A 26,653-nucleotide genomic window follows, 5' to 3' on the forward strand; every position below is an offset into this window, starting at 1 on the left:
TGCCCCATCCCTTGGTGGGGTGTGTGTGTGAATGTGTGTGTACAGGCTTGCATGCGTGGGCTTCTGTGTATATTTTCAAGGGTATATTGGTACCACAGCAGTGATGGAGCCAGGGTGTGGTATGGTAGGAGATGCTGAGACAAATTGAATCTTTGAACCACACTCAAAATCTGGAAAGCCGTGTTGTCCATTTTTCTGTCTCCATGAAGGACCATGTCTTCATGGAGCCCACCTCTTGACCACCCGCTACCTGCTGTGGACCCTTTCTTGTGCCCCTACCAGCTAAGGGAAGTCTCACCTCAATACTGTTTCCCTGTCTACCTCCACCCTCATGGAATCCTTCCAGCTAATTTCCTGATGTAGCATTCTGTCCTACAAGAGGATCACTTAACCTGACTGGTGTGAGGTCCTTCCTGGGTGGAACGGTCCTCCTGATTATTCTGGAAGCCAGAAGAGACTCTGAACTAGTGTTGGATGATAGAGGATTTGACATTTAGGCCTCAAGTTCTATGAAGCTGCTCAGAGCCCATGTGCCCAAAGGGAGGATATGAATGTGCCCCTCCCAGCGTCCCTATTCAAGAGGTCGGGGTCTGGACCAGTTGACTTCTGAGGGAGATAATCTGGGTCTTCTGCATCTAAAGTGGTGCTTAAGCACATTATGTGTATGGATTACCACAGCTTGCAGGGCCCCAACTGGGCCTTTTCATGTGGACACAGGCTGGTGGGACAGATTCCCATCTTCCCAGGACAGGAGCTGCCCAGCCAGGCCCATCATGGGAAGGCCCTACCCACCCCCCCACCACCAAAAAAAAAAAAAAAAAAAAAACCCACCCGCACACACGTGCAGCAGGGCACGCACATGTTGATCTCAGGGTCCCCACGGTGCAAGAGGCTGGGGGTGGGGGGTTTGAGCACTCAGAGTCCAGGCTGCTGCCAAAATCCATCGGAATCTTGTCCCCCCCCCCCAAGGCCCCCATCTCCGGCTGTGGAGGTCACAACAGCAGGTGCGGATACCCCCCCCCCCAACTCACTCACATTGGGCCGCCTCCTTTTCCACAACCTCGGCCAGCGCTGGAGCTGGGGGACTGCTCCCCCTGCCTCCCTCCTGGCCCCCCTCCCACTGGTGCTCAGTTTGTCCTACCCTCTTCTGAGTAGTAGGAGGGGGCCTGTGCTTCCATGGGGTCCTTTCCCCTGAGCACTAGGACTTGCCTCTGGAGTAGGTGGTGAGGTGGTAGTCCCAGAAGAGTAAAGGAGAAGCCAAACCCAGCCATAGCTTCTGGGTCCTATACCACTTGGGGCACCAAGAGCTGAGAGGAGGAGCAGGTCTGGATTTAGAGAGGAAGGAAAAGGGATAGAGCCAGAGACAAGAGACTCGGAGAAACAGAAGGAAGAGACACCACAGGGAGTGGGAGCCAGCCCATGGCCAGCCAGCTCCAGCCCAGGAGCTGGCCCCTGACCTGGGCCCACCCGCTCCCTGGTGGGGGGCCTACTGGGCCAGCTGCCAGGGGCCAGGCCTCCCTCCTTGGCCTGGTCTACCCATTGGCCCCCCCAGCTTCTGGACGGTGCAGGCCTCTGCCCCCGCCCCCACCGCCCACGCTGTCCAGGCTGCCTAGGCCTGGTGGGATCTGGGGGCCTCCCAGCCTCGGCCCCTCCTCTCCTTCTCTGAGCTTCCTGCCCACTCTGACTGTTTCTCCAGACTCCCCCTCGGCCAGGCCAGTGCTATTTCTCCCTACCCATCTTGTTCTTGCCCCCATCTCCACCCCTACCCTGCTTCTCATTTTATTTCTCTAAGTGTATGTGTCTCTTTCTTGCTCGAACCTAATTCCTCTGAAGAGCTGAAACCTTCAGAGTTCCTATAGTTTTTGAATCAATTGGTCTCCAATGTGTCCTATGTTCTTGCCTCATTCCCAGAGGTAGGCTTCCTAGGGCCACTCTGTGGAGAGGCGAAGATGAGGCTCCAGGTCCAAGGGTGCCCTTTCTGCACTCACACCGTGAGATCTTGAGTCTGGGGCTGCCAAGTGGGGACTAGAAGCTGTTAAGAATCACCTTGGTCCTGTACTGGGCATGATACCCTCCATCAGATGAATGTGCCTGACCCACCCCATCCTCAGCCATAGTGGGGAGTCTGAGTTGGTGGTCTTCAGATCTCAATTTCCCACTTTGGTAACCTTGCTTTGAGGACACTGCTTGTTCCAGGCCAGGTGGAGTCTACTTGACTCTCATGCCAGCCTCCCCACACCCCCTGCTCCAGCTCAGAACACACGACTGTGGATCGATACTCACACGCAGTTAAAGCCGAGACCCAGTCAATGGTGCTCATAACCCCCCAGCCCTGACCTGATTGTGGCAGGAATTCCTCAGGGTTGACTGGTCTTCAGTAACCCAAACTGCTGGCTGTAATTCTGCACAAATAAATAGAGACTTTCCAAAACTCACTGTTCCCTCCCTCAGGTTCTGTCTTCAGTTGGGCAAGACAGAACAGAGCAGGGCACAGAGCAACTGGGACATTACTGATAAGAGGGGTCCTGGATCCTAAGCCAGACTTGAAAACTAGGTAGAAGTCCCTGATCTCCAGCCTGTTGCTATGTCTGTCAATGTTACTTATGGTGACTCAACCTCCACGGGTGTCGGTATTACTGTGGACTGGTATCATCCCTATGTCACTATGTTGATGTCATCATGAGTGTTACTGTATGTGTTTGTAAGTCTCATTGCATCTTTGATTCTGAAGTTACTGCCCTGGGGCTGGCTATCAGTCTCAACAGGTGTCATTCCCCTGTTGGTGTTATTGTGTGTGGCTGTATTCACTGCTTCATTATCATCAAGATGACTGTCAACACCCCTGTGTGTTACTGTCAATAGTGCTGTTGTATCATTTTCACTGGGTGTTATCACTGTGTGATGGTGTTTTTGTGTCACAGTAGGATAGTGGCAGAAGTTAGAGCCTTGGGATTTGTCTTATGTATCACCTCTGTGTGTAACAGTGACACTGGGTTTTCAGTTCCGTGTCAGGAGAGGTGCTAGAACCCTTGTGCTGCTAGGCACTGGTCTCCTTCCTTCCTTCCTTCCTTCCTTCCTTCCTTCCTTCCTCCCTTTCATTTTTTTTTTTTCACTCTACCAACTGAGCCAGACACAAGCAGACATACTGCCCCTGGTCTCCTTTCTTGCTAGTGCAAGATGTCCTCTTCAGGGGGCCTACTGGGAACCCTTGTCTAGGGCTCTTTGGCATTTATCATCCAGACTATCCAGAGTCATAGGGTGTGGACTTGGAAAATTCCTGGGGAAAATGCTCTTTGCCCTGGGATGAGAGCCTGAGGTGAGCCAGAGCAGAGTGATGGTGTGTTCTGAATGCTTCTAGCCTCAGCCTTCCCACCTGGAGAGTGGGTCCAGTTGGGACTCTGAGGAAAGAGGAAGGGAAACTGATTTGGGGCTTTCTGGGTCAGCAGGGGCAGGGACAGGGATAGAGTTTCAGTCCACCTTTGTCCCCTGGGGCCTGGGCTTCTGGATCCGCAGTGGGAATCTCTCCATCCTCTGGAGAGCCTTGCTCTTACTTCACACCAGTTCTTACTACTACTGATACCTCGTCTTTCTCACTAGAAGAGCTGGGTGAGCTTCCTCAGATGCTCTAGGGTGGGCTCCCAGGCCCTCTGGATCTCTCTCTCCCTCACCCTGAAATCTGCTGTCTCCCCTGCATCCCTTCTATTTCTATCCCTGTCTCCTTGCCCCGCTGAGTCTTCAGTCAGTGCTCTGCATTTCTCCCTGCTTCTCCATTTCCCCTCCCCAGTCTCTCCTTTTTCTGGGTGCCCAGACCCTGCAGTGTCTGTCTGTACCCCACCCCCACTCTCTGCAGTGCTAGCGCTCTCAGCAGCGCCCGTCTCCCGTGGCTGCAGCCCCGTTGGCCCAGGGCCCGGCCCTTACAGTAACTCATTGGGCTGATGGAGGCGACTTTGATGAAGAAGCCACCCCTCCCCCTGCGGGGGCCTGAGCATTTGTGTGTGTGCACACGCTCATGGGGTATGTGCTTGTGTGCTTGCCTGGCCATCTCCCCCCCTCCAACCTGACTGGGACCCGGAAGGAACTGGGAGCAGAGGCCATCCCTCCCTCTTCTCTCTCTGGCACTCCCATCCTATGATCCAGCCTTGCTCCTCTCTGCCTTCTTTTCTTCCTGCCCTGGCTCCTCTCTCGTGGGTGGGCAGTGGACCTGGCAGTGAGGTGGAGGATCTTCCTGGCTGTGAGGGGAGAGGCACGGACAGATGGTGGAAGTGGAGGGGGAGGGTCTGAGAGCTCCTGGCAAGGGCTGAAGTGGGGAGTCAGGTAGACCTTCAGTATGTTTGTTTCTCCAGAACCAGCTCTGGATTCAGTCCTGGATTTGTTTGCTAGTTTGCTAGCTGTGTAACTTTGCCTTAACCTCCTAGACCTGGGGAACAGTTGAAGATGGGGAGGGGCTGAGGGTCTAGAAAAGACAGGGCAAGTGGTAGCTAAGGCTCCAGGAGTCTCTGATGTGGGAAGGGTGGCTGAGGCCCCATGGGTCAGAGAAAGGAGCTCTGCCAGGGCGGGGCAGTCAGAGCACCTGTAGCTGTGACCAGTAGGATAAGCATGTTCAGAGGAGAGGACTTTCCTGGGCAGGGAGGAGCCATCTCCCATAAAGGAGCCCTAGGAATCAGATTTAGCCCCATCTGCTGCAGGTTGAGACCACCTTTGGCTTCTACTATAGCCATGTCTGCATTGTCTCTAGCTTTGTCTCTGGCACTTTCTCTGGGTGTATTTGGCAGTATGTCTGTCCGTTTCTCTGGCTGTGTGTCTGACTGTTTCTCTGGCAATATCTCTAATGGTGTCTCTGGCTGTGTCCCTGGGAGGGTGTCTGTGTGTCTGATGGTGTCTTTGGCAGTGTTTTTAATGGTGTAGATACTTCCTGACTGAGCATCTGGCTGTGGCTCTGGTTTTTCCTCTAGCTGTTTGTCTGGGTGTATGCCTGTTTGTGTCTATCAGTTTCTCTGGTGTTTCTCTGCTTGTGTGTCAGACAGTTTCCCTGGCACTGTTTCTGACAGTGTCTCTAGTTCTCTGGCTGATGAGTTCTCTGCCTGTGCTCCTTGCTCTTCCTCTGGCAGTATGTCTGCTTGTGTCTGGCTAAATCTTTCACAGAGTTTGTGGCAGTTCCTTTGGTCATGTTGGCTATTCTTTGGCCATTTCTTTGGTCCTGTTGGCTATTCTTAGACCATTCATCAGATGTTACCTGATTTTATTTGCCTTTGTCTGATGGTCCCCCTTAATAGTTTCTAACTCCCACTGTGTGTATAACTATTTCTTTGGGACTCTCTCTGGTTGTTTGGGCTGTCGCTAGCCAGTGACTTTGTTGTGAGGTTGACTTTATTTCTGACAATGGCCTAATTGGATGTGAGTAGTGTCCCTCAGTATCTTTCTCTGGCTTCTCAATGGTTGAAAAACTGAAGGAGAGATTGTCACAGTTGGGTTCTGTTCTGCAGGAAATAGTCATTTCCCTGCCCTCTTGTGTGAGTGTGTGTGCAGGGGAGGTGGGAGCAGTTGTACTCAACCTAAGAAGTAGGATACTGGGTAGAGGCTACTGGATCCTCTCTGGCTTCTGGGGACATGTCCTGAGTGTACTTTTTATATCCACATGGATGTGTGTAGACACTGATGCTCATCCACTGGGTTAGGATTCCCAGGCTCATGAGGGTACATGACTGGAGTAAAGGATGACCTGGGTCCCTGACAAGGACTTATATATGAAAATTCCCCATTCATATTCTCATATTTCTCTCCCTCCCTCTCTCTTTCCCTCCCTCTTTCCCTCCCCTCCCTCTCTTCTCTTTCCTTCCCTCCCTCCCTGTGGTCCTGGAGAACCCAGGGCCTCCTTATGGTAGACAAACCTTCTACCACTGAGCCGTGTCCCCAGTCCCCCTGATTTTCTCGTGGTCATTGGTATATAATAAAGCACAAGCCACATCTGAGCTGACTTATGTAATGTTGCCCTTTCTGGTACCCCAGAGCCTAGTGGCCAGGCTTATGGCAGAATGGACAGGGACCAATGACAGATCCAAGAGGCTCCCGAACATACAGTTTCAGGTTTTTCCCTGCCCCACTCCAGATGCACAGCCAGGGCCTTCCATTCAAATCAATTTGAAGAAGTATAGCCCTCAAAAAAACAAACAAACAAACAAGAAGTATAGCCCTCGAATTAAGTTAAAACATTATCCCTTCAGTTTGTGATGTTTATAGCTAATTAGCCAACCTCACCAGTAAAGTTATATATTTTTTTAGAAAAATGGTCCTGGAACTACCAATATTCTATAACTCATTTGAAGTCAACTACAGTCTGCAGCCAGCATTCTTATTGAACAGCAAACCACTGTAGGTTGCCACCTACCATCTTAGCAAACCTTTGCCTGCAGATGCCAGTAATGTTGCTTTCCATTGTTTGAAAGAAGATCCTGAACCCCATTAAGAAGGCATATGGGGTCAAGGTGCTCTGGCCCTAGGGCTGGGGTTTCCCAGTTCTGCCTGAGAACAGGGGAGCTCCTCAGGAGATTCCTGCCTGGGCTGATGCTGCCCCCTGCCCCCCCCCATTTCTCCCAACAGATGGCTGCTCCTGTCCCATGGGCCTGCTGTGCTGTGCTTGCTGCCGCTGCTGCCGTTGTCTACACCCAAAGACACAGTCCACAGGGTGAGTGCTCAGGGGAGCTGCCTATTGACCTTCTCCCAGAGCTGCATATGAATCCTTGTTGGCACAGTTACCTACTGACACCACCCAGGAGTCTCTCTCTGTCTCTCTCTCATATGCGTGTGCACGCGCACACACACACACACACACACACACACACAAGCATTGTCATGCATGAGCACCCAGAAGTACGTGTAATTGTGTGACATTGAAACACAGCGGGACCCACTGATGTCTTAGACATAACTCTTCTCATTCACACACATGTTGATTGTGTCTCTGGCTCGAAATGATCTATGTCTCTCCCACTAGGGAGGGCATAGGATACGCGCATGTGAAATAGGAGTTGGGAGTGGGGCTAGGAGCTGGGTCCTTGTATGTTGTTGGGTAAAATGGGATCTCCTTCAGGAGGTTTGTGGAGGTACAATTGAGGGCACCAATAGGAAACAGTGGGTAAGACTGCTGGTTACTTTCTACCCTCAACTTTATCCTAGAAGGAAGATGGGGACCAAGGTGGTGGGACAGGCAGGGGAATAGATGGGAGACTAAGTGGGCTGGTGCACTAAGGAAGACCAGTCAGTCAGCTGGAATGATTGGAGGAGGGAAGGACTGCTCGGTGGCTGCTTCCCATTTGTCAAGTAAGAGAGCCCAGTCCTGTCCCCAGTCCACAGGACAGAGAGCTGTACCCTGCTAGGGAAACAAATTGCTCACTTGACCATCAGCCCTTGTATTGCATTTGAGGCAGCACCTCAAGTGGCCAATCATTATAAGACCTGAACTTGAAACTTTCCTTGAATGAGGCTCCCTAATCTCCCCAGTAGGTTTGGTCCTGTCTCCTCCACCTTGGCTGGGTTGGGTGGAGGCATGGAGGATGGGTGTATCTCTAGGGCCCAGGCTTGGAGCAGACCCTGATGACTGAGCTCTGCTACCCTCAAGGCTATGGGTTCAGGAGGAGGGTTGTAGGTCAAGACTTCTGTGGCCTCTTATAATATCAACACAGAGACCCAGAGAGAGCCTGGCTGGCCCCAGGGCTGCTACCTGGCCCTACACAGGGCCTGCAGTGGTCTCTTCCTGAGTATAAGGACAGGTCCCCACATAACCAAGGCCCTGGCACAAGGCCACATTTCTGAGAGTGCGTGAGACCATTTTCTTGCGTGAATGAGAGCATGTCCCTGTTTGGCTGTTCTTTTCTCTCTACCCTTGTGGGCTATGTCCTATGTGTGACATTGTCTATGTGTCTGTACCCTTTAGGGGCTGTATCCTTATGTTTGAGACTATACCCCATGTGTGACAGATAGTATCTGTTTCTCTTTGTGTGTTTGTGTCCCTGTTATATGTCTCCCTGTGTGGGGGACCCTGTCCCCATGTAACTGTGCCTCTGGGTGATGATGCCCTTCATGTGCATGCCTGTGATCTTGTACCATGTATTACTATCACTGAAATGGGACACTGTCCCTGTATGACTGAACCCATGTGTGACTGTAACCATGTGGATGTTTGTCCTGTGTGAGCTGCTTCTCTGTGGGTGACCATCCTCATCCTGTGTGTGTGGCAGTGTGAAGTTGCTTAGGACGCCCAGGGGGACCGTTTCCGGCATGTGTTCCCCATGTGAGCCTGTGTGCACAGGTGTGAGGGAGCCCTCAGTTCTGTCCTCTGTGTTCTCCATGTCCATGACCTCATCCTGTCTCTGTCTCTCATCCTGGCTTCTAACAACCTTTTCACAGCTGATTCCTTTGGAGCATTTGTCACTGCGTCAGGGCCAAGAACCCCATCCTCCCCCTGCTGCTTGATTTAATTTCTGAAATGGACAACACATCAGTAGGGGCGGGAGGAGAGCTGTCCAGAGACAAAGGGTTAACTCCTTGCCATCGCTGGAGCTGATGCATGGCTGTTTGTGTTGCCGTTGTGTTATTGTAGCAGTCGTGACACTGTGATTGTCATGCCATGTTGCTTCCTCCACCTCTGCCCGGTGGCCTGTGGTCGTCTTCTGTCATTGAGTTGTGTTTTCAGTCCCATCCTGCCCTTCCACCCTTGGTTTGTCATTGTTGTCAAGTTGTGTCTCCATTTCTTTTATCAGGCAGATAAGGTGTGATGGGGAGGTGCCATCTCATGGACATGTGTCTGTTGTGTTGTTGAGTCATTGTTTCCCTATCTTGTGGTTATACCTGCACCCCTCCTGCCAGACTAAAGCTCCATACTGGGTCCTCGTTAGTTCTGAGCTGCTGTTGATCGGTGTTAATGTGTTGCCGCTGGGACCATGATGGCCACACGCCCTCCCCAACGGTCAGTTTTCAACCTCCTCCTCAGGCAGCTGGATGCAAAGTCTCTGCTTGGGGGGGTGGGGGCGTACAGAGAGAGGGGCTTGGCGTGTTTCCTGGAAGCTCCAGGTTTTTGGAAGGGAGACTGGAAGGGGGCTCAGTGGCCGAAGCTGGTGGATGGGGGGGGGGGTACTTGATGGCCTGAGTCTTGGACACTGGGCCTCTGGTCAGGGGGGAGGACCCCATTCAGTCTCTGGTCCAGCCTCACAGCTGTGGCCTCCAAGGCCCCCAGCCACCGCCCTTCCGCCCCTTCATCCTCTGTTCGACTGGTCCCAGGCCCCACAGACTAGTGGTCAGGGCTGGCTGGGTTTCCTGCTTCCTTCTCCTCTGACAGGGACAGAGAGGCTCAGAGAGGGGCAAGACAGAGACAAGTAGTGAGGGAAAGAGACGGGGAGACACAGAGAGACAGCGAACAGGGACAGATGTTCCACCACAGAGAAACTGTCCTGTGGAGGGGGCTGTAATCAGTGGGTGGGGCTGCTGGCAGGCCCAGGGGGATCCCTGTAGCCCCCCTCTCCTGCAGTCCTGGTGGTGTTAACAAGTCTAATTAAGAGGCCACTGGCCCAACTTAATTGGCTCGTTAACAGGAATTGCCTCTGAAAATCCCCAAACTCAGCAGGGTGGCTCTCTGGAGGGAGATGTGAACTAGTGTTAACGAGGGATCCTGCAGCCCCCTGCTGCCCCCTTTCCTCCTCCCACCCTCATTCAACAGATCAGACTGGGGAGAGGGAAGCATCTGCCCTTCCAGACTTGGTGGGGGGGCATATGAAGAATGTGGGGTGGGGGGTGTCCTAATATTCCCATACGATCTCACTGGCTCTGCATGCCTGCCTCTCTGCTGCTGCCTGTGGATCTGCTTCTCTGACTTTCTGTCCCACTTGCTGCCTCCCCCACCTGGCGCTGCCTCTCGACAGGTGCTCCCTTCTACCCTTCCATCTCTAGTCTCCTGGGCTCAGTCCATCACGCCTGGGTTGCCGGGGCTGGAGTTTGCTTTTGGTTCTGACAGGCCCCTCTGGGGGCAGGAGAGGAATGGTCAGAGGACTCACTCTGTCCCAGCCCTACTTAACAGTTCCTGCTTCGCAAAGCTGACAGCTGCCAGGAGTTCCCCAGGGTTCACTTCATGGCCTGCCCATTCCCCCTTTTGCTGCCCAAACCCCCTGTGGCTGAGGGGGCAGAGCTGGAGGCGGGGCAGAGCTGAGGCGGGGCAGGCAGAGGCAGGAAGAGAAGAGAGAGGGGAAGAGAAGAGACCGGACTGAAAGACAATAAGGGTGGTGGTGGAGGAAATAGAGACAGAGAAAGGAGTTTGGGAGCTAAGTCTCTGGGGCTGGGCCTATTGGCAAGAAGTTAGGGTCATGGGGGTCAGAAAAACTTTGTAAAGGACCCAGGGACTAGAGATGAACTGGATTTTCACTGAGAACGACCCCTCCCAGCACTACACAGGCACACTTGCTCTCTGTCACACGCACTGACACACAGCCTCTGCTCATGCACACACATACAAATTTGGAAATGTTAGCATACCTGCATACCTGCCCAGCCACAGAGAAGTTTTGCACATACCCCATCTTGAGACATTTGCGTGGTCAGACACAGCCTCATGGCTAGACTCACACTGTACACCCTCACAGGGTCTCACCTATGCACATTCACCTGGGGGTGCTGGGCAGTGCTGTGACCGGCAAATTTTGCCCTGTGCTTTGCCTCCACAGAGACGCCCCATGTGCAATATGAGCGCCTGGGCTCAGATGTGACATTGCCATGTGGAACAGCAAACTGGGATGCAGCTGTGACGTGGCGGGTGAATGGAACAGATCTGGCCCCTGACCTGCTCAATGGCTCTCAACTGGTACTCCGTGGCCTGGATCTGGGCCACAGTGGCCTCTACGCCTGCTTCCACCGTGACTCCTGGCACCTGCGCCACCAAGTCCTGCTACATGTGGGCTGTAAGTGTTGCCCCTTACCTCCCATCTTCTTTAAGGCACAGACCTATAGCCCAGATCAACTCCCCTTCGTGTTGGATGGCAGGGAGAGAGGAGGGCCACAGCTTGACCCTTGCTCTCTGATCCCATCCTAATCTATTCTTCTGACCTCTGAGTCCTGTCTAGCCAATGAGTCCAGACCCCTGGAACTTTCTCCCAAGTATCCCATCCCCATAGAAGTCTTGGAGATCCTGAAATCTTGTTCCCTGTGAGAAAATGGGCAGAGGGAGCCTGGCAAGGAATGGCCCAGCTGAGGCCTGGTTGGGAGGAATCTTAGGGTCACAGCTCTGAGCTGGAATGGTCTCCCTGTGTCTGCTTCCATGGGATTGACCAGGGCCTGAGGAAGGAAAATGGGATATGTGATTATGCAGATGTAGGTAGGAATACTCTGGAAGACCGCAGAGTTGGAGGGAGGCTTCCCAGAATAGGAGGCACATGGAGACACAGAGCATTTGGAAGATACCACAGAAACATAATTTCTGGCAGAAAGCTGAGTATACCTATGGGCCCCCGAGTGGGCATGAAAAGGCCACTTGGGCTGGTGTCAGTGGTGGAAGAAGCTAAGGGAGGAGTCAGGAAGCAGATGAAGATCCTGGAAGTGGGCTGGGGTTGTGGCTTGGAGGTAGAGCGCTCGCCTAGCATGTGTGAAACACTGGGTTGGATCCTCAGCACCACATTAAAAAAAAAAAAGATCCTGGAAGCTAGAAAGTGATGAAGACTAAATTCTGTTCTTAAAGAATCCCTCACCCCAGTGAAGAGTGGCAGGTTGGATGGGGCAAAACAAGGGTAGGAATGAGGCTTAGGTGAATGCAAGAGAGATGATGAGACCTGGAACTGGGGCATGGAGTTGGGGAAGTTGAGAAGGGTGTTTGGACCTCCAGAAATTGATAATGAATTGGAGGTGGAAAGGCAGGAGAGTAGGGAGGGGTGCGATTGAGAGAGCTAAAGGTACCATCACTGCAGTAGGGGGCAATGGGAGGAAAAGGGGATGTGTTCTCCTTGAACAGTGTCTAGGTTTGAGTTTCCCTAGAATCAGATTCCAAAATGAAAATTCATAAGTAAGTAGTTTATTTGGCAAGTGATGGAGACACCATAGAGGAATGTGGAGAGTGACACTGAAAAGGGAAGTTAATAAAGAGCAAGAGTTGACATTACCTGACATATCCTGACATTACCTCTTTGTGACTGGAGCACTGTGGAGGGGACTCTGGGTGCGGATGCAGAACATGCACCTCAGAGTTGTCCTGCCTGAGGGTGAGGGAGCTGGGATGTTTATATAACCTCTCCTGCCATCTCCTGGGGTGGAGGTAGGTGCCTTAATTCCTCAGTACTTTTGGCCTCATGCCCCGGCAGGCAAAGCAGGCCTTGGTGGCCAGAGAAAGCTCTTAGGCAGATAACTGAAGAAGTTGGCAGTGAGAAGTGGTGTGGGTGAGGGACCAGCAGCTCCACAGATATCTGCTACAGATGCATTGGTAGGGGTCCTGGGGGTGGGAACTGGTAGCTGGTAGCTAGTGGATCTGAGCTTAGGGGAAAGGATTGTTTTAGAAATGGAAATTTGTAGGGCGGGGGTTGTCAGTATTAAGACCATGGGAGGGGGTGAGACAGCCAAAGGAGAGACTGTGGGGTGAGAAAGGGACCCAAAATTGAGCCCTGAAGACTGTCAATATGTAAGGGGTTGATAGAAATGAGCCACAAAAGGAGAGAAAGAGGAGCCCAGGAAGATAGAGGGAAGACCAGTGAGTATGATTTGGAAAGGGGGCTTATGAAAAGCAGAATGTTAAGGTTGTCAGCATTGCTGAGAGTCAGGTGAGCAGGCATCCAGCCCTGGGCCAAAAATACCCACCAGCAAAGGGAATGCTCTGAAAAATCCTATTTCTTTTCTCCCAAACCCCAAACTTAAACTCCTCTGGTATCATCCCATCTGGGATCTCCCTGTGGTAGGAAAGGTAGGAAATACCCTGTGGATATTTCCCTACCTAGGAAATGCTTAAGGGATCTTGGGACAGGCCCTTGCCCCATTGTCAGAAGACTAGTCTAGAAAATCAAGTGAAATGTTAGGCCGGAGGGTTGCTCAGGATTCCCACAAAATAGATTTTGGTAGGGATTACCTTTCCCCATGAAAAAGTGTTTTTAAAATTGGATTCAGACCAAACATTTTAGTCTCAAGCCAAGAGTGGGGTTACCCCTGTAGGTCACACTGAGAATTGCAGGACCAGCCCAACAATCCTTCCTGCCCCAGCTCCCATCCCACCCAACCCTCCCTCACATCAGCAATGGAGCCCTCAGCCTAGCCCTGGGCCTTTATCAAATGCAGTGGGAGAAGGATGAATCTAGCTCAGCACCAGTCACCAAAACATCTGTCTTCTCAATTTGGGTCCCCAAAATCCCCCGGATGGATAAAGCTGGCAGTGATGGCTGGGGTTTGGTGACCTTGGGTCTCCATTACTGGTACTGTGATGTTTTTTAAGAAATCATTAGAGGTCATTGGTTTTTTGTTTTGTTTTGTGGTGCTGAGGATTGAACCCAGGGCCTTGTGCATGTGAGGCAAGCACTCTACCAACTGAGCCATATCCCCAGCTCATCATTGGGTTTTGAAGTAATGTCCAAAGTCATTACCCACAGGTCATGCCCTCAGCTGCTGTGTTGTTTCAGACCATTTAGTTACAGTGATTCCTGCTCCCTAGGCATCAGGGGTGGGCTGACCATGCATTGGTCAGATATTTATCTCTCATTGCCTTATTTCCTTCTAAAGACCTGATCAGGGAACAGAGGATATTAATCATGATCGTCTTAGTCACTTGATATTAGTAACAAGAGACTGGATTTGGCAATACTCAATATTAAATTATCCTTTTTGCCAGCTCTTAGAACAGGACAAAGTAATCCCTGATTTATGGATCATTTAGATCAAAACTTATTTAATATTTATCCTAAACATGTAAAATTTTATGTCTATTTCCAACAGAACCTGATCATCATAATATTATGTTGGAAGACTCCTTAACCAGGCTAGTCCCTGAGCTACTTTCTCTTGCTCCACCTTCCTGCCCTCCGGTGGATCCTCAAGAACAGCTCTAAGCACTCTCCTACCTAGGATGATGAAAGGACCCCCTACATTAGGAAACGGGATCACAGTGTTCCTTTTCGTAGCATCCTTTTGTTTATTGGACACTGCTGATTCAGTGTCTTTCTGATGTTAAGCTTAAACAAACCGGAGATTAAAATAATTTTTAAATGGATAGTTCCTTATCCAGGTTTTAAACTTTTTAGAATTTGAGAGTGGTTAGAATAGAAACTGCAGATCCTCTGGTTCAGCACTACTTTCCCCCCTTCCCAGTTTGCTCAGGAAGAAAAGAGTGGCAGGGAGAGGAGTGTGGTTGAACATGTCTGGGGAGAAATCATGAGTGGGAGGCAGGTGGGGGCATTGACAGTCCAGAGCTTGGGGTGTCTCAGGGGATGCCACAAGATGAGGTTGAGACTGGCTATGGCCTTGAATGCCAGGCAGGAGGAGGAGTGTGGGTGTGGCATGGGCAGGGCTGGAGCAGAAGGGTCACCCCACCCTGCCCTGGCCTGATCCGGCCTGGCCCAGGGTGTGGGCAGCTTGCCCCTCCTCCTGCTGGGCCCACGGGCAGGCCTCATGCGTGCCGGGGGCTCCAGCCCAGGCGGGCTGGCGAGATGAGAGGAAAAACATGCGGTTTGGTGGGCTGGACATGGAAAAACAAGCCAATTAGGAGGAAAACAAACAAACCTCGGGCCAGCAGGGGCACACGCACCATGCACATGCACACACAGCCCCGCATGGGACTTAGGGACACCCTGCCATGGCTGACACAGTCACTTAAGCATCTCAGGAACCCCAACAAGGGGAAACTCAGGATGTCTGGGCATCTAGGGGCATGCCTGCACGCCCGGAGTGTGATGTGTATACGAGCTTTTGCTTACACACTCCCTTTAACGTGCTCTCACAGCGTCCAGCTCACATGTGTGGACACACGGGGAATTTGGGGCACCTTCCCACACCCACAGTTTGACAAATACACTCCGGCTTAAGCTCTATCACATACCTAATGTCTTATGTGTAGTGTAGCCGTCGCTGTATTTTGGACACAATGGCACATTGACACTCACACAGCCTCACACATATAGACAATCTGCAATCAAATGCCCCCACCCCAGTCACCCGAAAGAGTCATCCAGCCCCACATGGCCTCCAGTTTTCTAGACAGCTCGGCCTCACACATGAAGTCTGAGTTACACATAGCACCTCACAATCTGTCTTAAACAGCTTTTCCCCCAACTCACAACACACAACAGGCCTCCCGATCCCACGCTGTCCCGCACTCTCACACTTGGTCTCTCACAGCACCCCCACCTCCACCCACCGGCCCCTCAGCTGGGCTCCAGCTGCAGCAAGTCACTCCTTTTCTTCCTCTTCTTTGTTTTTCTTTCCTCCTTTTCCCTCTGAGAAACCTGGTCCCTGTCAGGAAACCCAAGCCCTTCCTTGCTCAGGGCCCAGGGCCAGGCAGGAGTAGCCAGATGACAGACAAAGCCCCTGCCCAGCCCCCGGGCCCCCTATGACCTGCCCAGTCAGAGAGAGGAATTGGTTTGAGGGGGAGGTTTGAAGGGGAGGCTGGCCCAAGCCCGGAGGACAGTCAGGGGAATGAAGGAGACCTGATCAGAGGGGAGGCTAGCCCGGGCAGGGGGCCTGTGAGTCCAGTGTTGTGGCCTGCCCTGCCCTCCAGAGTCCCAGGCAGCAGGGAGCTGACTCTGCAGGCTTCAGTCACCCCCCCATCCCCCTCCCCGGCCCCAGCGCCCTTCTCCTTTGAAGCTGGGGTGAGGGGGGGTGGTGGCAGGAGGCAGGAGTGGAGGCTTCTCAGCCGACCTCGGAATGTCCTTTCCTCCTGGGGTGGCTGCCAACTCTGGCCTGGCCCACAGGCCCCCAGAAGGCAACTTCCTGTGTCCTTGGCCGCCCCCCACTCCACCCCCATGCAGAACTCTTGACTGTGGGCAGACAGGGAAGGGACATTAAAGGTACACAGGATGAACATGGAATAGACAAGGGCCAAGAAGTCTCCCCAGGGGGAGTGGACAGTGGTGGGCAGAACACAGACTGGCCATTGAAGGGTCCCAGCCAGTGCCTGGCTCTCTCCCACAGGCCTGGGGAAGGGATCTGCCTCATTCTCCACTGCATCACCGTGCCACCTGCTACACTGAAGCTCTCTAGTCTCTCTGCCTTTTCATCTCTGCTGCTGCAAAGCCAGATCTGGGACCTGGGGGCTGTGCCCAGGCCCCCCTCTACAGCTCCACACACACTGGACACAATGGTTGTACGCAGGCAATCACAGAGTCACTCAAAATTAAGTACACATTATGGATTGAAGCCCAGGGTTCCCTGAACTTCACCATGGCCACTCTATAAGCATAGACATGCACTCCCCTGGCTTATTGAGCTGCCCCCCTCCCACTTCCTGTCCACCTGTCAGGCAGGGGGTGGTGTGGGGGGAGGCACAGAAGGGAGGTGTCAGTGTCCCTGGAGCCACAGACGGACATTCCTTGCCTGGGTCAGGTCACAGAAGTTGCCTCCTTCCAGGAACCTGAGCCGCCTGTCCTCACGCCTTGCCCAATGCCTGAGGGTAGAACAGCCCGGCTAAGTGCTGACAGCAGCAAAAAGTATGGTTAGACAGCAGAAAGGACTTCCCAAGTGTGGTCATGTAGGTGAATATCCTCATTCTGGGGTTTATTCCCAACTCTGACTTGCAGTGTGACCCCCAAACAGGTCTTAACTCCTCTCTGGGCCTTCCTGTTCCAGAGTGAAGGCAGCCGCTGACCATGTCATGGGCTTCTTAAAGGATTTGTGATGAAGGAGTGGGGGAGGGCTGGGGTGAGGTACACACCAAGGGAACAGCAATTTCTTTGTGTCAGACACTTACCTACATGTATACACACACACACTCAGATATGTACTCCAAGAGCCAAGCATACATCCACACACACATCTACATAGATGCTCATACATGTCACAGGTCACTCGTTCATGTCACATACAAACATGCGTGTAACACATACCCATGTGTGGACACATACTCAGAGATCCGCAATTGACCAGTGCTGCTGCTCTTGTGTAGCCTCCAGGCCCGTCCTCTCTCTCTCTACTGAGGGGAAGCCTGGGGTATTTCTTCTCCTGGAAGTACACCCTGATCACCCCAGCAACCAGGGCACACCCAAGACCCCCTCAGTCCCTTGCAGTTTTCCTTTCAGAGTGGTCAGAGTGTGGCAGATGTGGGCTGGGGCTGATTCCCCCAGACATCACCTCCATCCTGTGATTGATGAGCTGAGGCCCACAACCCCCTGCTCCCCACAGTTCCTGCCTCCATTGAGCAGGTGGGGGGGGGGCCTCCTCCGCACAGCCCTTGTTTTTCTTTAATTAAACATCTGGCTCTCTGTGGCCTGGGAAGACTCAGACCCTCGCTGACAGCCACCCCCCACCTTTGGCATTGATGATGGGGTGAGGGGGAAGAACTGGGGTTCTGGGGCCCACTTGTCCCCACACTATTGCAGGGGACTGGGAGCTCCAGGAATGTCCTGACCTTTCTGTCCTCGCCCCTAGTGCCACCACGGGAACCTGTGCTCAGCTGCCGCTCCAACACTTACCCCAAGGGCTTCTACTGCAGCTGGCATCTGCCCACCCCGACCTACATCCCAAACACCTTCAATGTGACTGTGCTGTAAGTAGCTGCGCCTGTGACCGGGTTCCAGCCCTGACCTCTGACCTCACCTCCATTATGCCTGAGTCCAGACCTTAGCCCAGCCTTGGGCTTGACCTTCCCCCAACCTTTCCCCACTTGACCCTTGATGTTTGTAACAGTACCTGGGCCTCACCCCTCCCCAGGCATGGCTCCAAAATTATGGTCTGTGAGAAGGACCCAGCCCTCAAGAACCGCTGCCACATCCGATACATGCACCTGTTCTCTACCATCAAGTACAAGGTCTCCATAAGTGTCAGCAATGCTCTGGGTCACAACGCCACGGCTATCACCTTTGATGAGTTCACCATTGGTGCGTGTGGCGGTGTTGGTGGGGTCCCTTCTGCATACTCTAGTGGGAATTTGTAAGTGGAAGTATGTCAGAAGTATACATGAGTGTTGGTGGGGATGTTCACAAATGTACACATGTGTCCAGGGACATGCCTGTGATAGGAATATGCGGTATGCCTATACATGTACACACATGTGCTTGGCATATTCACACCTGTGGATGTCCTTTACCTACAGGACCAAGAGACCTCTCCAGCAGCTCTTTCTATCGACTCCCTGGCTCCCAGAGCATGCAGCAGGGGGAGGGGGGGGCAGGCGGGGCCAGACCCTTGCACAGCTGCAGCCTCCATCCTCCCCCACCCCACCATGCTAATGGCTTCCTTACGGCCTGTGATGAATGAGGTGTCAGAACAGGAGACAGGACTGGGACAGATATCGCCCTCTCCCCGACCCCCCATCCAAGCCAGACCCTCTGCCTGCCCCTGCCCAATTCCAGGCAGTCTCCTACCCCATCCAGCCAGAACCTTTGCTGGTCCCTGCCCCATTCCAGGCAGACTGTGTCTTACTGTGCTCTACCTCCACCAGACGCTCTGCATGCTCCTGTCTTCCCCACCCACATCCCATGACTCGATCCCCAACCAGACTATTTCTCCATGAGCTGAACCCTTAGATGCTCCCATCAGATCTCCAACCCACTTCTAACCTAGGCATGTGGACTATCTTTTAACCTTGACCTACAGAGCAGCTTCAAACCCAGATTTCATCCAGGGGAGGCCATGTCTCAGGGAAAACCAGACCTAGGGGAGTGTATGAGGCACTGGCATCACACTGACCCAGGTGATGGGGGGCGCGTTCACATTGGCATGGCTGACCCATCATGTAGGCTTCAGTACTAGAAAGATGGTTAGCATGAGTATAGGGTTGAGATGATGGGATGAAATTTGGGATGCTGATAGCAAGAACTGGTGACCCTGCCTATAGTACAGTCAGTGGTGATGATGGGGATGATGTAAGAGGTAGAAGTAATGAGATGGTTGTTAATGGTGGTTGCCAGAACTGACAACAGAAAGGAGGGATGGTGACCATGATGATGATAATGGTAGGTAGTAGAGGAGGTTGACACGTTGGCTGGGGTTGACATAGTGATATAGTTCCCAGAGATCCAAGCACTAACAAAGCTATGTCTCCTGAACAGTGAAGCCTGATCCTCCAGAAAATGTGGTAGCCCGGCCAGTACCTAGCAACCCTCGTCGGCTGGAGGTGACATGGCAGACCCCCTCGACTTGGCCTGACCCTGAGTCCTTTCCTCTGAAGTTCTTTTTGCGCTACCGGCCCCTCATCCTGGACCAGTGGCAGCATGTGAGTGTCCTGCCCTGCCCAGATCCTGGGTGCCTGAATTAGAGCTGTCTGACTTGAGAAGCAAGGTGGTAGCAGCTCCACCATGGGTCCTAATAGCAGTCAGAGAGGATTTCCAGGGGGAAAAGGGACAAAGTTGGCCTGGGAGAATGGATGGGATTGAGGGGGATTGAGGGAGGTGACCTCAGGGGTTTCCAGTGAACTGCATTAGAGCTGTTGGGAACACATCTGTCTTTGGGTTCCCTGGGGTAGTGGAGAGCAGTGCTAAAAGGGAGACTTTCGTCTTACCTCTGGCTGTCAGCCCTGACCAGGTATCTCTCTTTATACTCTGGTTCAGGCTCTGGGCCTGTGCTGGACCCAGTGGTCCAAGGGGCACAGTGGTCTTTGTCCTCAAGGATTCACAGATGGGCTCTAGTGGTTAGTGTCAGATAGGCACTGTGGTCAGATTTGGTTCAGGAAATGAGGTTAGGCTATGACAACCATCAGGGCTTCTAAGTCAGATCTAGTTTAGAGGTCAGCTTAAGGTTATAGGTCAATTGGTGACTTAGGCTGGGAACCATGCAGTGGACAAGGTACACTATGTGGTCAGGCTGTGGTCTGGATACTAATCAAGCTATAATGGAGAGCTCTGGGGAACAACCAGGGTTTGGGGGCACCCCTTGGGGGTGCTCTCATGTTGAGAGTCCAGAGTCCATTGGGCTGTGGATACTCCGTGACTCTTGAGGTCTGTGGGCTAAGATTGGAGATAGGAGTGCTCCATAGGGCAGTCCAGCTGCTCTTGGGGTCAGCCTGAATCCCTCTTATATCCACCAGGCTCCATCTCCATCTCCTTATACCCCTCTCCTGACTGGCCTTTAAAGTACGTAATTTGATTCCTGGGTGCCTGTCCAGGTTGCGGGCCTGGCCCCCACAAAGGCTGCTCACACGCTCATGTGTTCCCTGACAGAGTCCGGAGTCCCTCCTGCCTGGCCAGCTGCCCGCGCCTAATGCATTGCTAATAACCAGGGTCTAGTTTCACAAGCCCCCCTCCCCCGCTAACGAGCTACAGGCAGCAGCCCCGCGTGTCGCGGCGCACACGCCTTGCAGTGGACCTGGCATGCTGCCCACCACACACACGAGAACACGTATGCACACACGTGCCTCTCAGCAGGATCCATGCTTCCAGGCATGCATAGAACTAACATGCAAAGCCCACACACTGACCTGTACCATGGGCAGAATCAGCCTCCACTCTAATGTGGGCAGAAGAAAGTGTGGAGGCTTCATGATGGGAACTCATGTGGCCAATAGCACACATCCTAGCTCTCATAGGCATTGGGGTTGGTTAGATTTATGACTCTTTTCAACTTGAGTTTCGCTCTGAACAGGATCTACTCTCTCTAATCCTTGATCTTAGAGGCAGGTGTATGGTGGGGAGCGGGTATGGAGTGGAGAGCAGAGAAAAAACATCCCTTGGATTTTCAGGAGGAAAATACAGACCAGGAATTGCAAAAGAATAGGCACCAGAATGTCTGGCAGGGACTCTCTCAGCATGGACAAGGGAGAGGCATGAGGACCTGGCATGAGTTCCTTGCATCACCTGCTTTGGTCCTAACTCAGCTAGAAGGCCTGGGGGCATGTTGGACATCTGCTGCAGCTGACCAGATAAAGGACTCTAAAGCAAAGTGGATGCCTGTGACTATGGAATTCCTGTCAGTTGAGGAGCCTTTCTCTTAAGGGAGTTGATTAAGGGATCAGTGACCACCTAGCATGAAGGGTTCAGGCCTAGAAGATGTGGCTGCCAGGACATCATTTGGTTCCTGGGCCATATTCCTAGAAGTATGGTGCCATGAGCCCACTAATGAAGTGGTAATTTTATCTGTTCCCCTTGGATCTATCTTTTGTCATAGGGGAATGATGAATGTGGAAGTCTGTGGGTCTGGCAGGAGGGAAAAAGGGCTGAGGGAGTTGGGGCTACTCAGCCAGAGGGGATCTTTGCAGAGCAGGGGTGGCAAAGATGGGAACCAGGATTCTAGCTCTAGGAAAGGAGAGTCTTTGGGGTCCCACTCATCTTCCAGGACTGGGAGCAAGATTTCCTGAGCCCAGTATCTGGGCCCAGTGTCTCTCAATATGTCCCTGACTTTGACCCTGGCCTCCCACTGGGTACCACAGGCTCAGCAGGAATTGGAGGGGCTTCTTACTCCACTTGGCCTGAATGCACACACATAAATACATACTATATATATATATATATATATATATATATATATATATATATATATATATATAATGTATTTATATATATATCTGATTGAGAAGGAGGACACACACACATACCTGCTTGCATCATGTACTCACAGCCTGTCAGGTCAGGTAGCCTAAACCCCAATTTTCTTGGGGAAAGATTAGAACAGGGACCAAAAGAGCCCTGAAGCCAGACATTGCCCAGAGCGGCCCCCTCCTCCACCCCTGCCGGCTGCCCCTGTTTACGAGGCGGCTTAATGAGGCAGCGGGTGCCGCTGAGATGAACCAGAGCCCAGCCTGGGAGGGGCGCCGGACAGGCAGACCAGGCCAGGCTGGAGGGTTGGGGGGAGACCAGCAGGATGGGGCCAGCCAGTGGGGGGTGGGGAGCGATGCCTCCAGGAGAAAACCAAGCAGCTATCCTGCCACCAGAGGGGCTCTCCCACCCCTTTCTGCCTCAGACAGGATGATAGCCATCCTGAGGTCTTCCTGCTGGGAAAGCCCAGCTGGGACTGGGCTGGTAGGTGCACTGGGTACCGGGGAACCTAGGCTCTGAACTAGAAGTCATGGTGACAGTGCCAGCTGAAATATATTTGGTGCTTTCCACATGGTGTAGTCTTCATTATAACCCTAAGAGAGAGATTTTTGTCACCAACAGATGAAGACATCAAACCCCATGAAAGCTAAGGTACTTGATCACCTATCTAGTAAGAGATAGAGTCAAAACATGAACTCAGGCTGGCTCCAGTGTCAGTGTCTATGACCTTCTCCTACTGCTGCTTGGTGGGAGAACCTCTTGCTCCATTATTCTTGTCACCTCCCGGCTGGGACTGAGGTCAGGACTTGGGCTGGGGGTTGTGAGACAGCTGGGACAACAGCAGCATCATAGCCATTGAGCAGCATTGTCGTTGTCCCCAGGAGTTCTAGCTTCCCTCAAGGTTTAGTTACTCTCCTGCAGAAATGACTTCCATCCCTGGGCTCTCTGAGATAGCTTCATTCTCTTGCAGGAATATTCTTAATGTCCTCCTTCTCAATCAGAGAAGCCCTCAATCTCTCAAGGTTGTCTTCACTCCCTTCTTCCCAAGTGTCCTCCCTTTCTGTAGGGGGTGCCTCACTCTCCTGACCCCCAGAGGTGTCCTTAACCCTCATCCCGTGGTCTGGCTGCAGGTGGAGCTGTCTGATGGCACAGCACATACCATCACAGATGCCTACGCTGGGAAGGAGTACATTATCCAGGTGGCAGCCAAGGACAATGAGATTGGGACATGGAGCGACTGGAGTGTGGCTGCTCATGCCACCCCCTGGACTGAGGAACCACGACACCTCACCACCGAGGCCCAGGCCCCGGGTGAGCCCGCCCTCTATCCCTGCATCTGTGCTGTCGGGTGGCCTGTTCTGTGGCCTGGCTCTATCCTCCCTCCAACTCCTCCCAGGACCGGGAGCCTCGGCTCCAAGGGTCTACACACACTCTGTGGCTGCCACACTCCTGTCTGTCCAATCCCTGTGTTCCTGGTCCTTGCTCTCTAGACATCCTTGCTAGTGATTATTGGGTAGAAGGGTCATCTATGAGCCTTAGCAGGATCTGCCTAGTGGGCAAGGACTTTTGAGAGACAAGCCAGGAGCCATCATATGGGGGAGGCAGCACCAGTTTGATGTAAGAAGCAGATCTGGGTGAGACCCCAGCCCTGGCTCTGCCCTGAGTTTTCCCCCATGCTCCCCAGAGACCACGACCAGCACTACCAGCTCACTGGCACCCCCGCCCACCACGAAGATCTGTGACCCTGGGGAGCTGGGCAGCGGTGGAGGACCCTTGATCAGTATCCCTGTCACTCTGGCCCTGGCTGCCGCTGCCGCCACTGCCAACAGTCTCCTGATCTGGTAGGTTGAGTGAGGCTGGGTGGGAGAGGGAAGCCTGAGGGGACCCCCTCCTACCCCAGCCTCATCCCTCACAGCCTCCTGCCCTGTCTCCCCAGAGCCCGGCATCCCATGAGGACATGCCAGAGCACTGCAGAGGAGCAGGAGGCCGGAGCTGAGCCTGCAGACCCCGGTTTCTATTTTGCACACGGGCAGGAGGACCTTTTGCATTCTCTTCAGATACAATTTGTAGAGACCCCGGCGGGCCGGGCCTGCCATCCCTTAGCCCCGCCACACCAAGCTGGCTCTCCTCCCACCTTCAGGGGAGGAGGACCATGCAGCTAACCCACCCACCAAAGACCCTCCCCTCACCTGCCTCCTCGGGCTGGACCCTCCGACGCCAGCGACTCCCAGGAGCCCTTGGGGGGCCTGAGGGGAGCCCTTTACATTCACAATTCCTCCTCCTGCCCCAGCCTCCTGTTTGTCCCAGGGTCTCTGTTGCCACCATCAGATTATAAGCTCCTGACGCTGGGGGGGCCCAGCCATCCCCCTCCCCCCAGTGCCCACACTTTTCAGTATCCCCACCTCTGCCCTGTTTTGTATGACCCTCCCCTGACCTTGTCCTACCCCACAGTATTTAATGCCCTGTCAGTCCCTTCTAGTCTGACTCAATGGTAACTTGCTGTATTTGAATTTTTTATAGATGTATATACAGGGGTGGGAGGGGTGGGGGGGTTCTCATTAAACGTCACCATTTCATGAGTCCTTGGAACAGAGCCACTTTGGGAGGGTACTGCTCTTCTAAGGACCCCTCCATTTGCAGTCCTGGAGATGGAAAGAGCCACGGTTGGGGAAGATGGGGAGAGACGGTTCAGCTTTCAGGCAGATGTACCTGGGAATAGTGTTCTCTTGAGGATTTGGGCTTCCCTGAGGTACATAGCCAAAAGGGCAAATTTGTGGAAAATGAGGGGTCCTGGTGGGGGCTGGTCCCACATGGGAATATCCAGTCAGTCCTAAAGGTTACTGAGGTCATCAAAGGACATCTTTGATGTCCTTAGCTGCCTTCCAGAAGCGCCCAAGCAGTGATGGAAGGTGAGGAAGCAGGCCTCATCCTTGGCGCATGTGTGTGTGCATCATCCTGCCATCCAAGAGAAAGTGCAGGGGGCCAGCAGGTCAGGCCTAGAGCTCAGCCAGGCCACAAGGGCTCAGAGCAGTGTTCTGGGCCTGGCCGGGCAGGGAAGATGCCTGGAGGAGGAAGCTGCTTGGAGCATGACTAGGCATTGGACCTGTGCTTCAGGTCTGGAATCATGGAGTACAGGGTTGACCTCCAGAGTTAAATTACAGTTAGGACTCAATGTGGAGCTGGAGAAGGGCAGGGATTTGGTTTACACTGTGGCCAGTCATTAGTTCAGCTCCATACCTTGGGGTCCAAGGTCTCTCCAGTTGCCCCAGGCTTGCTCAGGTCCAACTCCTCCCTCACCCTACTCCTTTAGCTGAGAATGCTCCAGGCTGGGACCAGGTTGACAGACCCTCTGACCTGGGAGTAGGGTGAAGGGGTAGGCCAGAGCCCAAGCCTAAAGAGCCAGATTTAGCCTTTCTCTGGGTGTCTGAAAGGAAAAGTGAGGTAGAGTCAAAGCCACATACACACTAATCTGTACACAGACACGTCCACTCTGGTGCACACGCCCTATAGCAGTTGCTGGGCACCATACCTCCACTAATCCCCTGATGCCAATACAATCCCCATAGCCACCCAAATCAAATTCTTCTCCTCATACCAGACTCAGAAAGTGGACACTCCTCGCTGGTCTTACTAGGCTCACCTGGGCCCATGCCTCAGGAGGGGTATGTACAGTGCCTAGAACTGACAACTCATGCCTGGATAAGGCACCCACCCTGAGTGTGGCCCAGGTGAAGGGCTGCAGAGCGAAGGTGGTGAAGGGCTGCAGAGTGAAGGTGGCTGGCTCTCCTCCAGGCCAGAGGAGAGAAGGTGTTCCAGGTGGGCCTGTGGGAAGCAAAGGCCTGGTGACAGGGAGGCCTGTGGCTTTTCAAGCTGAACAGCTCCAGCTGTGGGAGTGCATTTCTCTTGGTTCACAGGAAGAGGCTCCCAGGATGGATATCCTGAAAAGAGGCTGCGTATCTGCCGCTGCCCTAATCCCCAGTTCTGCCCATTTGGGCTCCTGTGAGGTGTGGTTCAGGCTGGAATCAGCACTCCAGATCCAGCAGGGGTAGAGAGCAAGGGATTGCCAATTCTCTTGCCAAGTACATTGCATTCCTGGGATGTGTTAGAACTCCATCCTCTTCTATTCTTGGGGTAGCTGGGTTGAAGTCAGAGGGTCTCTGGCCTGTGCTGCCATCTTGCCTTGAGAGCCTTGGTCAGCCCTGACTCACCCACCGCCCACCCAGGGCTTGGGCACCAGCAATCTGGCCTCCATTAGCAACATGGGAAAGCAATTACGTGGGGCCTGGAGAAGAGGGGGCAGAAGGAGGGGAGGGGACCTGTTGGAGATTTAGAGGCCGATGGAGGGGAGACAGGGGTATCTCCCTGCACCCAGTGCTAAGAGAAACCCAGTCCTGTCCCTAGCTAGAAGGGCAGTGTCCTTGCCTCTATGATTATCCCTCCTTGCAAGTCCTGGCCCCTCAACCTCACAAAGGCTGTTCGCCTTGGAGGGTCTTGGCTGCTGTCTGCTGCTGCCTCCTTTGAGTACTGTCCTTCACATCCCTTTCCTACGCTTGTTCTGGGGAGCTGGGGAGAAGTATAGACATCAGTTCTTGGAACTAAAACAGAACCCAGAGAATTAAAACACTACTGAGGGGTAAGGGGACGGGAAGGTTGGCTCCCAGAGCCAATGTGCAAAGTGGCTCAGTGGCCCAACTTTCCAGTGCACTAGTTCTATTTGCTCCCCCAAAAGGTACACTGGGGCTGGGGACGCCCCTCTACATCTTGTTCTGTGAGCCCCTGGCCACCGGATCTCTGCCCAGCATAGCTCTGTTCCCTTCTTACCACTCAAGACCCCTCTCTATCTTTCTCTTCTTGCTGAACCTGTTTCCATTTCTATATTTGTCTCTTTTTGTCCCATTTCTCTCTCTGAATATACCTTTGTCTTGGTCCCTATCTTTGTATGTCACTCATCTCTGTCTCTTGATATGTCTCTCTTTTGTCTCATCTCGTCTCTCCCTCTTTGTTTCTCTGTCTGCATCTTTGTATCTTTC

The 26,653-nt window shown here is 53.0% G+C and overlaps 1 protein-coding gene across 7 annotated transcripts in view; it reads left to right on the forward strand.

Annotated features, from left to right (window-relative positions):
* Cntfr (ciliary neurotrophic factor receptor) overlaps nucleotides 1-24,150 on the forward strand; it is a 41,562-nt gene extending 17,412 nt beyond the window's left edge. For 6 of the 7 annotated variants that reach the window (XM_076845875.2, XM_076845873.2, XM_076845874.2 and 3 more), the window contains exons 3-10: nucleotides 6,598-6,682; nucleotides 10,707-10,940; nucleotides 17,584-17,701; nucleotides 17,866-18,032; nucleotides 19,206-19,369; nucleotides 22,754-22,934; nucleotides 23,308-23,464; nucleotides 23,560-24,150. In XM_076845875.2, coding sequence (XP_076701990.1) covers nucleotides 6,598-6,682; nucleotides 10,707-10,940; nucleotides 17,584-17,701; nucleotides 17,866-18,032; nucleotides 19,206-19,369; nucleotides 22,754-22,934; nucleotides 23,308-23,464; nucleotide 23,560 — 1,107 coding nt within the window. In that variant the 3' untranslated portion in view covers nucleotides 23,561-24,150. Of the gene's footprint in view, nucleotides 1-6,597; nucleotides 6,683-10,706; nucleotides 10,941-17,583; nucleotides 17,702-17,865; nucleotides 18,033-19,205; nucleotides 19,370-22,753; nucleotides 22,935-23,307; nucleotides 23,465-23,559 lie in introns of those variants that run through there. The other variant, XM_076845877.2, reaches the window with a different exon arrangement.
* Nucleotides 24,151-26,653: the final 2,503 nt, after the last annotated feature.

This window comes from Callospermophilus lateralis, chromosome 2 (assembly GCF_048772815.1).
Source record: "Callospermophilus lateralis isolate mCalLat2 chromosome 2, mCalLat2.hap1, whole genome shotgun sequence".
NCBI classification, from domain to species: Eukaryota; Metazoa; Chordata; class Mammalia; order Rodentia; family Sciuridae; genus Callospermophilus; species Callospermophilus lateralis.